Source organism: Salvelinus namaycush, chromosome 7 (genome assembly GCF_016432855.1).
Source record: "Salvelinus namaycush isolate Seneca chromosome 7, SaNama_1.0, whole genome shotgun sequence".
Lineage (NCBI taxonomy): Eukaryota > Metazoa > Chordata > Actinopteri > Salmoniformes > Salmonidae > Salvelinus > Salvelinus namaycush.
Genome location: NC_052313.1, coordinates 53,559,671 through 53,575,617, shown reverse-complemented (window position 1 = coordinate 53,575,617; position 15,947 = coordinate 53,559,671). Strand labels below are relative to the sequence as shown.

The following is a 15,947-nucleotide window of genomic DNA, read 5'->3' as shown; positions in this document are numbered from 1 at the left end:
GAGGGTATCAGGGTCCTTGAAGGCGCTGATCCTCATGACCCATTTGGGCTTCTTGAGCTTTGGGGTCTCTGCATGACTGGCACTGTCGCCCAGCTGCTGCACAGCACTCTGGGATGGGCCTGGGCTCTGTGAATCTGGACTACCAACCATCCTCGGGATCATTCTGTTGACAGTACAGGGTTGTTTTCTTACAGAAACAGGATGGACTCCCAGAGGACTTGAGCCTTTTTGGGTTTTGAAGGGCGGCGTAAATTAGCAGTTTTAGCACTTTCCGAGGTTTGACTTTGACTTTGGAGGCTTTAGATGGAGCTGTGGCTGGGTGGTTTCCCTGGAGACCAAAGACTTGAAATGTTGGAGACTTGAACTGTCACTATGGAGACAGAGGTTGAATGCTATCCATACCTGAAAGTGGGGAAATTGTGTTTTTACTTTATAAGCAGTTGACTTTGCATTCAAAAAAATGTCCAAGTCCCAGATCAGTTAATTTTAACAGTAAAATGTTCAATACACTTTTTAAAAATTAAGTAGCCTCAGTTATCCAAATTATCCCCAGATATGAAGATTTGATTCAACGTTTTGGATGAAGATGATTTGCCGATTTAAAACAGCTATTCCAGCTTTCGTCCATAAGCAAACTAAAAGTTTTAGTTCCAATTCTACGTTTGTTGGCGCGTTTATTACGAACGAAACGCCGTAATAAAGGAGCGCATGGAGGAGCCCAATTTCCATAGTAGCGCGCAACTTATTTCTTGTCATAAATAAACAATTGTTTTATACGAAAATATACAATAAATGTAGGTCAGGCACAGGACTACTGTTACAGTATAGTTTATACAAAGGTATCAGCGAAATTCAGACAATAAATGAAAGAAAGTTTAGGCAATAAAATTAGAGGATACATTTTTGCACACGTTTTGACTTTAAGGCCAACCGCTTCAACCGGCAAAGTTATAGGCCTAATTAAACCTCCGCAAAACCCGACTTTCATAAAATACATAGTTCAAAACCTAAAAATGTTTTACCCAACTGTTGGCCAGTTAGCAGGGAGCGGTCTGTCCAAGTTCGTGTGATTGATGGATAAACTCTGTTGCCATGCGACTTTTGCCTGAAAATAAACACCAGATGCGCTCCCATCATCACCGCAGGTGCATCCTAAATGGCGCGTTTTCTATCCAAAGCTGCTTCAAATAATCGGAACTGGCGTTCTTTTATCAATATGATAAATTTGTAACCTTTAAACAAAGTGTTGGATGCACATAATTCAACATGATGAATATTTTCCCAACACTGCACGTTGGTGTGAAGACTATAATTGGTAAGCTAGACAGACAGACAGACAGACAGACAGACAGACAGACACTGTATTGTTTATTAGCAATACGTATCCTCCTTGCACACATCACCATTTGGTCCATGCTCTGCTTGAGGCCTAGACCAGAGGATGGTCTTTGCCCAAGTCAGAGCGATGTACTCTCTAAATATATGACTGTGGTCCAAGTCCACGGCACTATATAGTCTGTTTCCATGGTGACCAGACAGACAGAGGAGCTGTAGATGGGGTTTATTCATCCCGTACCAGCCCACATGGTTCTCCTCCTACTGCTGTGACTCAGAGTTAGTCATAATGACAAGCTGTCAATGAGTATGAGGTTATAAATTACCAATTAATAATCTAATATGATGCAACCTAATGCAAAACAAAAACACAAGATTGTGAGATTAAAAACATTTTAACAGAGTTAGAGAAGTATGGTTTTATTTCCTTGTGAGCTACTAGTAGTTGTTAGTATACATGTGAGCTACCAGTAGTTGTTAGTATGCATGTGAACTACCAGTAGTTGTTAGTATGCATGTGAGCTGCCAGTAGTTGTTAGTATGCATGTGAACTACCAGTAGTTGTTAGTATGCATGTGAGCTGCCAGTAGTTGTTAGTATGCATGTGAACTACCAGTAGTTGTTAGTATGCATGTGAGCTGCCAGTAGTTGTTAGTATGCATGTGAACTACCAGTAGTTGTTAGTATACATGTGAGCTGCCAGTAGTTGTTAGTATGCATGTGAACTACCAGTAGTTGTTAGTATACATGTGAGCTACCAGTAGTTGTTAGTATGTTAGTATGTGCGCACGCACGCACGCACGCACGCACGCACGCACGCACGCACGCACGCACGCACGCACGCACGCACGCACGCGCACGCGCACACGCACACGCACACACACACACACACACACACACACACACACACACACACACAAGCTTGGTTTGTGTGTGTGAGAGAGGCAGAGGCAGGGGCACATGGGCTCCCCAAAAAATGTGACCTATCCAGGATGCAGCTGTCACTTCAAGGCTGGGGGCACTTGCCCGTCACCTACCAGGAGACTCAACCACAGGGAGCGGGGGAAAGAGAGGGAGCGAGGGAGGGAGAGACAGGGAGCGAGGGAGAGACAGGGAGCGAGGGAGCGAGAGGGAGCGAGGGAGAGCGAGGGAGCGAGGGAGAGAGAGGGAGCTTAACTCCTGACAAGAAAAAAAGAGTAGTGTGGGTGCACTAGAGCCACTCTCCTTGAGTCCAAGTAGAGCCAGTTTGGATAGTGGTGACACTGGAGCCTCCATAGGTCAGATCTCTCTCTCTCTCTCTCCACTCTTCGGTGGGGTGTAAGCAGAGCCCCAGACCCCCTTCAAAGGGCTGTAGCGGTGGCGGCTAAGTCTAGATGATCCAGGTGGACTTACACCAGGGGCTCCAGTGGACAGCAGGACAGGCAGAGAGAGGACACTTTAATTTGTTCCAGATGAAATATTTGGCTTCCCAGATCTTGTTACCTTAACTGGACTTTGCGAGGATGTGAAAAAAATGGATTGCATATTTTTCTGGGAGGTGACGAGGTAAGTTCATTATCAGGGGTTCATAATTGGGTTAAAGGCATGTTGTCCCTTCACTGGCATGATATTTATTGAGGGATTTGGGGTAACTTTATGATGATAAGTTAATTGGTTACCTTCTGTGTTTTATTTGCATCTCCATAAGTGGACTGCATCGTTGCAGCTGCATGTTCATTTCATTTGTGACAGTAACTTACTGTATATCTATGTAACCACAGACTCCAGATCAAATTGGAATGCTGAGAGCTACCTCTGACCAACCAAGGAATAGAAGTACCAATGGATGATTTCATAAGGATTGTTCCGTACACTCAGTAACTGCAACCCATATCTAAAAGGCTGTCACTTGTTGAACATGAAGTGTTCAGAACCATGAGCACCAACCCAAAGAAAATGGCGGAAGGCGGCACACACCTCAGTCCTGGTATCCCCTCCAAAAGGGCCAAAGTTTCCCAGGACCAGGTAGTTCCGGACACAGGGGACCCAGGTCGAACCCCGCCGGTGTTCGTGCGCAAGCTCCGCAAGGCTGCAGTGGGGACAGGGTGTGATATCCGCCTGAGGGTGTCTGTGGGGGGTCAACCTGCCCCCTCTCTGTTTTGGTACCGTAACAATGATCTCCTGGCCCCGCCTGGGGAGAAGGATGTTGGGGGTCTGTGGATCAGGGATTGCAAGGCCAGTGATGCTGGTCTCTATACCTGCGTGGCCAGCAACTGCCTGGGGGAGGCTCAGAGCAGCGCCCTGCTTGCCGTTATGGACCTGGGAGAAGGTAACGTTGGGGGAACATTGGGACAACATTATGATTCATCTGTGTTTGCTAAGTATTGAAACACGGGGACAACCCTCACAAAACATTGTGTAAGTCTACAAGGGAAGCATGCAGGGGAACATCTGTTATCCATCTACTTTTTAAAAGGTGCTCGGTAAGCAAAGGACCAATCTTTACAAAAGCCAACAACAATGTACCCAACAGGTTTGCAGGTGGTATATTTATTTAATTCCATCTCAAATAGCTGTCCATTCCACTCTAGAAAACCCTTGCTCTTTCAAAAGTACTTCAACCCCGCTCTTTCAAAACGACTTCTACTGTAGAACCCGTCAGCTAGCAACACTTGTCTTGAGAGGGGTGAGGTTAAATTTGGATCCTCAGTCTAAATTGAGGCGTAGCGGTTTAGGGTGGGGCTGGTGTGACCCCCAATGTCATCCGTCGCTGTGATCTTTTAGCAGTTGAACCCTTCACCTTCTGACCCCCTGGTTGGATGATTGTTGTTGTTTTTGCAGTTTGGAGCAAACTGAAGTGATATGGCGGCCATTTTGTCCAGGGTGTAACTGAGAGATGGAGAGATGTAGAGAGAGAGAGAGATTACTCCACTTGAATGACTGTAAATAGATGTTTGTGTATTTATTTGTGTATTTACAGTATCACATTTGGGCTTGCAGAGCGGTCCCTTTAATAAATCTAATAAAGGAATCAGACAAATGCTATGTGGCTCACCAGTCAGTAAAGGCCATGTCATTAGTCTGGACCACATCACATGAGAGAATGAACAGTTGTAACTGGAGCTCCACATGTAGTGTCCCACAACCCAAAGCCATCCAACACATTGTCTGTCTGTGTCCCAAATTGCACTCTACTCCCTATATAGTGGCAGTGGAGGCTGCCGAGAAACGACGGCTCATAATAATGGCTGGAACAGAGTACATTGAATGGCATGGAAACCATGTGTTTGATGTATTTGATACCATTCCACCTATTCCGCTCCAGCCATTACCACGAGCCCGTCCTCCCCAATTAAGGACATAGGAATCCATTTTGGGACGCAGGACAGAATCTTACGGTGAGAACGCTATTAAAGGGAAGACGATACGACGAAGGACACTTTTTGTACTTTGTGCCTGGTGAAGCCGAAAGCATTGCCCTGATCCCCTTGTTTCATAAGATACTAGCTATAATTAGAATGCTTTGGAGGGCTCCTTTGCTGAGGGTGGGAGTTCTGACGGCATAAATTCACTGTAACAGACAGTCAGCTGAAGCCTGAGAGAGATGGATCGGCCTTTTTGAGTGGCTAGACGAGGAACTCTAACTCACTCCCCTCTCATCTCATCTTCTTTATACTCCCCTTCAGCTCTCACTCCCTCCCCCCTCTCTACTCATCTATTTCCTTGCCCTTTTATCGGTTCTCATTCTTCCCACCTCTCTCTCTTGATCTCCCTCTTGCTCTGCAATCACTGCCCTTCCTTTCCTCCATACTCCTCTCCCCTCTCCCCTCTCTCCCTTTCCTGGGGACGTCTTTGGCCTTCGCCAGACAATCTCTGCTTATCACTTTCTTCCCCCATACCTTCTCTCCCTTTCACTCCACTCTTCTCCCCCTTTCTCCTCAGTCCTCTCTCCTCTCCCCTCTCCCCCTCTCTCCTCAGCCCTCTCCCCCTCGCTCCTCAGCCTTCTCCCCCTCTCCTCAGCCGTCTCCCCCTCTCTCCTCATCCATCACACCCTCTTGTTTTCTCCTCCCCTCTCTCCCCTCTCCTGTTGACATCTTGGTCTTATTCTTGAGTCTCTGCCTAGAACCTTCTACCCCTCTCTTGTCATGTCTGTGTCTCTCTCCCTCCTGGTGGGTCTCTATGTCTATCTCTCCTCCTGGTGGGTCTCTGTGTCTCTCTCCTCCTGGTGGGTCTCTATGTCTATCCCTCCTCCTGGTGATATTCAACCTGCATGTGACCATCTATCTCCCACCATGACCATGCACCATGACCAATAAGCCTCTTCTCAGACACTCTATCTCCCCTTTCTCTGCCCTTCTTTTCACCCCCCCCTCTCTCTCTCTCTCTCTCTCTCTCTCTCTCTCTCTCTCTCTCTCTCTCTCTCTCTCTCTCTCTCTCTCTCTCTCTCTCTCTCTCTCTTTTACTCTCTCTCTCTCCCTCTTTCTCTTTCCCTGCCCCCAGACCCCTGTGTGGTTCTCTGCCTCCTCCATTCCCTCTATCCCCTCCTCTCTTATTTGTGGCATGGTATGTGCCAGGAGGTTCATGTTCCAGAGATGTGTGGATGCCATCGGGCTCTCCTATTGCACCAGTACACATCACAAGTAATTATAGCAACACCACAGTGCCTCAGTGGGGCTGAGACTATGGACAGTCACACTCAATCACAGTCATCATGATGAAAGAGGGAGGGAGGGAGGGTTGAGGGAGTGGGAGATATAGATGTATAAAAGGATAGAGGAAGTGTGTGTGTGTTTTTTCTGGTAATAGATGCATGTAGAAAATACTAGATGCATCACATGTAGGTATCTTTTGAGGCTGGCCCTTTAAGAAGTCAAAAAGCACCATATGTCAGTACTGACCATGCCACAACAAGCTACCAGTCTGTGACTGTGATACTTTTTGACACATCATATTTGGCTTAGTAGTGTTTACGCTTTGACCACTGAATCACTTCAATGACTTGACATGAGGTCAGTCTGTAAACGTAACCCCCTCACACATTCAATGATTTTACAACTCTTATAATCTTGGTTACCCAGAAGTAAAATCCGCTTGCGAAAATCTGTAATTTGCTGTTTTACTTCTGGGGGGAATGCTGTTAACAGGTATGGTTACCCTTACGCAACGGAAGGAAGTGAAGTCTCCTCCCTCGCAAACAGAAACTCTCAACCAAACCCCTCCTTTCCTCTAATTTCACCAGTGTTTATCACGGGCAGATTTTGTTTTCATGCATTTTTACGATACAGACAATTTTTACTTTGTGGCTGTGGAATCTAGTGGAAACTGTATATCATCCACACACAGGCTTGAAAATCACTGTAACAGCTTAAGCACCGCCTTCTCCCCATACTGATTGGTCCAAAAATCAATAACGAAAGACCAAACCAGAAACTATTGTTGCCTGTAATCACATAATTATACGTGAGCCTTGACAGATCCTCAACGTTTCATCTGTCCACGAGAATCTGTCAGTTTCATATGTCCACGATAGATGTTTAATGGTGTAAACTACCCCAATGGTTACATCATGTTTCTCTGAGCGCTATCCAAGTAACTGGTATTTTAGCTGACATTTTAGCTGACATGGTATTTAGACTACATGAAACATCCATAAAGGTGTTATGAATGCCTTATATAAACCCCCTTCAAGTTACCAAACATGCATGCTCTTATACTGGCCTCTCAAACCTCTGCCATTTTGTTATTCTGGGAAGGAAACCAGAATGCAACAGTACATGGATACTCCCATGCTTGGGAGGACATGAACTTGATCCTCCCACGCCTCTGGCCCATATTCCATAACTACAGTTTGTTATGCCAAATATCGTGACTGTCCACTCCAGTGTCCTTGTGGATCTAGGGAGTTTCAGTGTGGCTAGCTATGCTATGCTAACCAGAACTCTACTGTAATTTAACGACCCCGTGACAAGTTGACAGGGTGGATTCCCACCCTCAGAATATATTTACTGTGCAGTTATAGACCCATGTCTTAGACTCACACTGTCGGTGGGTATATATGCACTCCAGCATTTGGTCTACGTGTCTAACATCTGATATTCTCAAGCAGGAGACCGATTTAGTGACGTCAGACATAGTAGAACAATCCTGTTCAGATTTAGAATGTAATGTAGTCCACCACCACACTCTGTACATGTGTTTTTAGCCTGTCAAATTGACTCTGATTTTGGTCCGTCATTCAAAAGTTCACCTCTACTTTTTATAGTTACTTAAAGATCGAATCGGCTTTAGGGGAAACAGAGACAATGTTCTCCCTCAGAGCCAGGGTTGGAAAAAGTACCCAAATTGTCATACTTGAGTAAAAGTAAAGATATCTTAATATTAATAGAAAATGACTCAAGTAAAAGTAAAAGTGACCCAGTAAAATACTACTTCAGTAAAATTCTAAGAGTATTTGGTTTTAAATATTCTTAAGTATCAAAAGTCAATGTAATTGCTAAAATATACTTAAGTATCAAAAGTAAAAGTGAAAGTATACGTCATTTAAAATTCCTTATATTAAGCAAACCAGACAGCATGATTTTCTTGATTTTTTAATTTATGGATAGCCAGGGGCACACTCCAACACTCAGACATCATTTACAAACGAAGCATTTGTGTTTAGTGAGTCCGTCAGATCAGAGGCAGTAGGGATGACCAGGGATGTTCTCTTGATAAGTGTGTGAATTTTCCAGTCCTGCTAAGCATTCAAAATGACACGAGTACTTTTGTGTGTCAGGTAAAACGTATGGAGTAAAAAGTACATTATTTTCTTTAGGAATGTAGTGGAGTAAAAGTAAATAAATATAGTAAAGTACAGATACCCTAAAAAACAACTTACGTAGTACCTTAAAGTATTTTTACTTAAGTACTTTACACCACTGCCCAGAGCCTTTGTTATAGTTATTGTTTTGATGACTGAACAGAGGTGGAGGCGTGTTCGGCAGCATTGAAAAAACAACGACAGTGCATATTCTGCTGTTCTATCGCAAGTGCGATGATATCAGAGGGGAAAAAACAGTGTTTGTTGTTTGCTGTTACTGTGTTTGTTGTTTGCTGGTCACTGTGTTTGCTGGGCAACACAGTGACTAGAGTCTGGTTTCAATGATGGACTGTTTTGGCAAAGAGGAACTACCTCACTGCCTACATCAATACTTTATCAGCTTAAATAAAATACAAAATAGTAGCTAGCAATACGGAGATCACCTTCAACCTTCACTAAAACCACTGCAAAGGTTTTGCCTGCAAACGTTGGTTTTAAGTTGCGATGTTCTGGCATGTCTGGCTTGTGATTTAAGTCCCCAGATTTTTTTTCTTTATCGACGTAGGCAGTACTTCCTTTACGCCAAAAGAGTCCATCATTGAAACCTAGTCACTGTGTTGCCTAAGGACGGGTTTTCAAGACTCAACAGATGTAGCAGTTTTACCATTAAGGATTCCAGCTTTAAAGCAGCTTGTTGAAGTTATTCATGGCTGACAACAATATCTTTGCCATGTTCATTGGCTGTCAAAACAGTAATCAGTTGTGTTCAAACTTTCTCTGTTCTTTAATGAGTTCAGATTCTGTTTCAGTGCATCACAGGATCACAGGAAGCCTTCTTCAGTCTGTCACTAGTAGGGGGTTTCTCAGTCCAAGCAGAGAGTCAGACAGGACAGTAAAGGTTGTTTCAGCCCTGTCTGTAATCTCCTTATTACAGGAGGGCAGGTCCACTGTAAGGGTACAGAGCAGGGGTAACAGGGGTGTACAATAGCCCACTCGAAATAGACCACCGGGCTTGGTGTTGTTGTGTTGGAGTAAGGGGGAACGGGGGAGAGAGAGAGAGAGAGAGAGAGAGAGGGCCTGAGCGAGGCAGAGGGAACCATCAGGTGCATTGAGGCAGCCATCTTAAGGAATATGTCTTCACCCTGGCCATGAAGTAGACAGGACATCTAGGAGTCTGGGAGGAGAAGCCATTTTAAGGATCTCATATTCACCCTTGCCTCCATGGGATTGGGATACACATTCCAACTAAGGAGAAGTGGCCATTTTGAAATAAGTCATCCTTACCTCACTAAGGTCAGGATTTGAGGGTAAAACCAGGAAGAACTGTCAAGTGTAGAGGAATGGGCTTAGATTGTGATTTGATGGTGATTTGAGAGTTCGACAAGAAGACGGACGTTTGATTAACGAGGATTACACATCTGAGAGGCCCAGTGTTAAAAGAATAAGAGAGTGAGAGAGATATCAACTGGAGCCATGCTAAAGAAGGAGTATCTGGATGCTCGGAAGGCTTTGAGAAGTGTGAGGGACGGTGTGACCGGCCCCAGGAGAAAGAAACCCAAAGGTGAGTGTTAGAACTCTTTCTAACCAACCACTCGGAAAAGGTGGCAAGTGTCTGGGCTCTTGAGTAGGTTCTTTCTTACTGTTCAGCTATCTGTTATCTTATGACAATCTGATGTTATTGTGCTTACTGGGACGAAGTCTGAAGTAAAAATGAACTGGACCATGATGAGGTCACAACAGACACAGAAGACCTCATCAGACTCCTATTGTCTACTGTTCATTCTCTTCCATTACCTCCTTATAGAATATTGAATTGTACAACGCCACTGACCTATTCTTCTGATTCTAGTTGGGGACCAGGATGTTTCAAACCTAACAGGTGTTGGCTGGCTGACAGGCTTCCAGTGCAAACCAATAATACTCATCTAATGAGCAGGCTATTCACAGCATCCCCCGATGATGATAACTAGACACGCACTGCCTCTGAGGATAGTCTCTTTTTCTAGGCTGTCAACTATTAACAGACGCTGAGAAAAATTACTGGGCATTGCATCCATAAAATGACTGTACTATGTACAGCAACTACTAGGGAGTACATTGTTTCAAATGATAATATTGCAATACTTCAAAGACTCAGCTGGCTGTGGGTTGCAGTTGTAAATACATTATCTCCCACCAGTGAGGGTCGCCCCCCCCCCCAGTTGTCTGTATGTCTGTCAGCCCGACTGCCTGTCTGTCTGGTCACATGGTAGATACAGTACCTCCTAATTTTAGTCCATACTGTAGGCATAGAGTATCTCATAGTATCTCTCTCAGTCTCTCTCTGCCCCCCCTCTCTCTTTCTCTCCTTCTCTCAGTCTGTCTCTGCCCCCTCTCTCTCCTCTCTTTATCACCCCAGTCTACTATCCAGTCCTGTGACTAACACAGACCAGACCTAGAGAATGAGATAAACTAGCAAGAGGCATCTGTGTGATGTGAAATCCCATTACATTACCAGAATGATTCACAGTGCATAGTCACGGACCACAATGTATTACATTTTGAATGCTTAGCAGGACAGGAACATTTTGAAATTCACGCACTTATCAATAGAACACGTGGTCATCCCTACTACCTCTGGTCTGGTGGACTCACTAAACACAACAGCATCTTTTGCTAATAAAGTCTAAGTGTTGGAGTGTGCCCCTGGCTATCCGTAATTTTAAAAACAAGAAAATGGAGCTGTCTGCTTTGCTTAATATTAAAGAATAATATAAAGAATTATTTATACTTTTACTTCTACTTTTGACACTTAAGTGTATTTTAGCAATTACATTTACTTTTGATACTTAAGCATTTTTAAAACTAAATACTTTTAGACTTTTACTGAAGTAGAATTTTACTGGGTGACTTTCACTTTTACTTGAGTAACTTTCTATTAATTAAGGTATCTATACTTTTACTCAAGTATGACAATTGGGTACTTTTTCCACCACTGGCCATATTAAGGGAACTGACCTATTTTGTCAGGTGAGGAAAGATGATCCTAGATCTGTACCAAGGGGAAATTTCACCCCAGATCATGAGATGAGGCGCCTCCGTGTTTGGCCTGGCGCTGGTCCTGTTTATGTTCCTTCTCTCTAGTTAGGCGTCAGTCCCATGGTCTGAGGCCTGGAGGGGGCCAGGATTAGGTGATAGGATCAGATTTCTGTGTGGTCATCAGCAGTCAGTACAGACATGCCCACTGTGTCTGTCACCTGGGCCTGGACCTCTACACCACTCTGTATCTCCACAGGGTCTGACTCTGAGCTACGTTTACAACAAAGGAATGGCTTCTGTTCTATTAAAAGGCTATTACAGTAGTAGAATGTACAAACCCACTGGGCAAAAACTGGTTGAATCAACGTTGTTTCCATGTCATTTCAACCCTAAAATGAAACGTGATAATGTTGAATCAATGTGGAAAACTGATTGGATTTGCAAAAAGTCATCAACCTAAAGGAATTTTGTCTTTTTTTCACCAAACCTACAACCTAAATCCAATGACAGGGTGATATTTTTGGTTGATTTCATGTTGAATTCATGTTAGTTGACAACTTAACCAAATGTAAATCGAAAGACGTTGAACTGATGTCTGTGCCCGGTAGTACGTTTCCTCTAACTAGACAGGGAAACCGGAAACGAACATGTAGACCCGGGGAAACCTCTGGGCAAGAGGAATGATGACCTTGTCTTCCCCAGCAAACGCCTAGATATGGGTTGTGACTAACAGGTTTTGGAGAAGGCTCTGGGTTCCTCTGTTGGGATTGACCGTGTCCTGTGGTTGGACCTGTAGCGCAAAGTGACTCATGTATAAAAAAACAACTCGATTAAGATGCACCCACAGCGGGGTCTGTTTTCTACCTCAGGGAGCTAATGCCAGATAAATGTCTCTGATAGACTTGTGGGCCTGCAGAGAGTTCATCAGAGCTGCGCCACTGAAACCCCCCTCTGTCACAAAATCAATGGGCTTCCGTGAAGTCTGCTCTGTTTCACATTGTTGTAAGCTCATTCAAGTAGAGTAAATGGTATGCTGGCTACTGTATTGTATCAGCTAATTGATATCTGCATGGAAGTCATGTTGTTTTCATTTATTTTCATGTAACTGATGATGGGGAAGAAAGAGAGGAGAGGAAGCTTCTTTGGACTATAAAAGATACGCCCATTGTGTTACTATGGTGACTTACGGTGATATAACTGAATCCCCCTTAGGTCATTTGTCTGACAACGTATTGTAGCTTTGACACCTGCTTCTTGGATTTTCATTGGACTGCTGTAATAGAAGGCAGTGTTATGATTGGTCCGGGGACATATTGATCCCGGTCGAGTGAATTGTGACTATCGTGGTGTATCCTGTATCGCACAGAGACCCTTGTTATTGATTACTCACAGCCAGAGAAAATCCCTTCTTTCTGGAGATGCATGGGGTGAGGTGATGGGGCAGGGATGAAGAGGGATCAAATCAAATCAAATCAAATGTATTTATATAGCCCTTCGTACATCAGCTAATATCTCGAAGTGCTGTACAGAAACCCAGCCTAAAACCCCAAACAGCAAGCAATGCAGGTGTAGAAGCACGGTGGCTAGGAAAAACTCCCTAGAAAGGCCAAAACCTAGGAAGAAACCTAGAGAGGAACCAGGCTATGAGGGGTGGCCAGTCCTCTTCTGGCTGTGCCGGGTGGAGATTATAACAGAACTATGCCAAGATGTTCAAAATGTTCATAAGTGACAAGCATGGTCAAATAATAATCATGAATAATTTTCAGTTGGCTTTTCATAGCCGATCATTAAGAGTTGAAAACAGCAGGTCTGGGACAGGTGGCGGTTCCATAACCGCAGGCAGAACAGTTGAAACTGGAATAGCAGCAAGGCCAGGTGGACTGGGGACAGCAAGGAGTCATCATGCCCGGTAGTCCTGACGTATGGTCCTAGGGCTCAGGTCCTCCGAGAGAGAGAAAGAAAGAGAGAAGGAGAGAATTAGAGAGAGCCAAGATTTTCAAAATGTTCATAAATGACAAGCATGGTCAAATAATAATCAGGAATAAATGTCAGTTGGCTTTTCATAGCCGATCATTAAGAGTTGAAAACAGCAGGTCTGGGACAGGTAGGGGTTCCGTAACCGCAGGCAGAACAGTTGAAACTGGAATAGCAGCAAGGCCAGGCGGACTGGGGACAGCAAGGAGTCATCATGCCCGGTAGTCCTGACGTATGGTCCTAGGGCTCAGGTCCTCCGAGAGAGAGAAAGAAAGAGAGAAGGAGAGAATTAGAGAGAGCCAAGATTTTCAAAATGTTCATAAATGACAAGCATGGTCAAATAATAATCAGGAATAAAAGTCAGTTGGCTTTTCATAGCCGATCATTAAGAGTTGAAAGCAGCAGGTCTGGGACAGGTAGGGGTTCCATAACCGCAGGCAGAGCAGTTGAAACTGGAACAGCAGCAAGGCCAGGTGGACTGGGGACAGCAAGGAGTCATCATGCCCGGTTTGCCGTGACGTATGGTCCTAGGGCTCAGGTTCTCAGAGAGAGAGAAAGAAAGAGAGAACGAGAGAATTAGAGAGAGCATACTTAAATTCACACAGGACACTGGATAAGACAGGAGAAGTACTCCAGGTATAACCAACTGACCCTAGCCCCCCGACACATAAACTACTGCAGCATAAATACTGGAGGCTGAGACAGGAGGGGTCAGGAGACACTGTGGCCCCATCCGATGATACCCCCGGACAGGGCCAAACAGGAAGGATATAACCCCACCCACTTTGCCAAAGCACAGCCCCCGCACCACTAGAGGGATATCTTCAACCACCAACTTACAATCCTGAGACAAGGCCGAGTATAGCCCACAAAGATCTCCACCACAGCACAAACCAAGGGGGGGCGCCAACCCAGACAGGAAGATCACGTCAGTAACTCAACCCACTCAAGTGACGCACCCCTCCTAGGGACGGCATGAAAGAGCACCAGTAAGCCAGTGACTCAGCCCCTGTAATAGGGTTAGAGGCAGAGAATCCCAGTGGAGAGAGGGGAACCGGCCAGGCAGAGACAGCAAGGGCGGTTCGTTGCTCCAGAGCCTTTCCGTTCACCTTCACACTCCTGGGCCAGACTACACTCAATCATATGACCTACTGAAGAGATAAGTCTTCAGTAAAGACTTAAAGGTTGAGACCGAGTCTGCGTCTCTCACATGGGTAGGCAGACCGTTCCATAAAAATGGAGATCTATAGGAGAAAGCCCTGCCTCCCGCTGTTTGCTTAGAAATTCTAGGGACAATTAGGAGGCCTGCGTCTTGTGACCGTAGCGTACGTATAGGTATGTACGGCAGGACCAACTCGGAAAGATAGGTAGGAGCAAGCCCATGTAACGCTTTATAGGTTAACAGTAAAACCTTGAAATCAGCCCTTGCCTTAACAGGAAGCCAGTGTAGGGAAGCTAGCACTGGAGTAATATGATCAAATTTCTTGGTTCTAGTCAGGATTCTAGCAGCCGTATTTAGCACTAACTGAAGTTTATTTAGTGCTTTATCTGGGTAGCCGGAAAGTAGAGCATTGCAGTAGTCTAACCTAGAAGTAACAAATGCATGGATTAATTTTTCTGCATCATTTTTGGACAGAACATTTCTGATTTTTGCAATGTTACGTAGATGGAAAAAAGCTGTCCTTGAAACAGTGAAAGTTAACATTATGTTTTCGAATAACTTCCCCAAGAGGTAAAATATATAGTGAAAACAATAGTGGTCCTAAAACGGAACCTTGAGGAACACCGAAATGTACAGTTGATTTGTCAGAGGACAAACCATTCACAGAGACAAACTGATATCTTTCCGACAGGTAAGATCTAAACCAGGCCAGAACTTGTCCGTGTAGACCAATTTGGGTTTCCAGTCTCTCCAAAAGAATGTGGTGATCGATGGTGTCAAAGGCAGCACTAAGGTCTAGTAGCACGAGGACAGATGCAGAGCCTCGGTCTGACGCCATTAAAAGGTAATTTACCACCTTCACAAGTGCAGTCTCAGTGCTATGATGGGGTCTAAAACCAGACTGAAGCATTTCGTATACATTGTTTGTCTTCAGGAAGGCAGTGAGTTGCTGCGCAACAGCTTTTTCTAAAATTTTTGAGAGGAATGGAAGATTCGATATAGGCCGATAGTTTTTTATATTTTCCGGGTCAAGGTTTGGCTTTTTCAAGAGAGGCTTTATTACTGCCACTTTTAGTGAGTTTGGTACACATCCGGTGGATAGAGAGCTGTTTATTATGTTCAACATAGGAGGGCCAAGCACAGGAAGCAGCTCTTTCAGTAGTTTAGTGGGAATAGGATCCAGTATGCAGCTTGAAGGTTTAGAGGCCATGATTATTTTCATCATTGTGTCAAGAGATATAGTACTAAAACACTTAAGTGTCTCTCCCGATCCCAGGCCCTGGCAGAGCTGTGCAGATCCAGGACAGCTAAGCCCTGGAGGAATACGCAGATTCAAAGAGGAGTCCGTAATTTGCTTTCTAATGGTCATGATCTTTTCCTCAAAGAAGTTCATGAATTTATTACTGCTGAAGTGAAAGCCATCCTCTCTTGGGGAATGCTGCTTTTTAGTTAGCTTTGCAACAGTATCAAAAATAAATTTTGGATTGTTCTTATTTTCCTCGATTAAGTTGGAAAAGTAGGATGATCGAGCAGCAGTGAGGGCTCTTCGGTACTGCACGGTACTGTCTTTCCAAGCTAGTCGGAAGACTTCCAGTTTGGTGTGGCGCCATTTCCGTTCCAATTTTCTGGAAGCTTGCTTCAAAGCTCGGGTATTTTCTGTATACCAGGGAGCTAGTTTCT

General features: G+C 44.5%; 1 protein-coding gene across 1 annotated transcript in view; it reads left to right on the top strand.

The window, feature by feature from the left end:
• Positions 1–3,270: 3,270 nt before the first annotated feature.
• LOC120050837 (striated muscle preferentially expressed protein kinase-like) overlaps positions 3,271–15,947 on the top strand; it is a 63,853-nt gene continuing 51,176 nt past the window's right edge. Inside the window, exon 1 of the mRNA XM_038997366.1 lies at positions 3,271–3,643. Within this exon, the coding sequence (XP_038853294.1) occupies positions 3,271–3,643 (373 nt within the window). The remainder of the gene's footprint in view (positions 3,644–15,947) is intronic.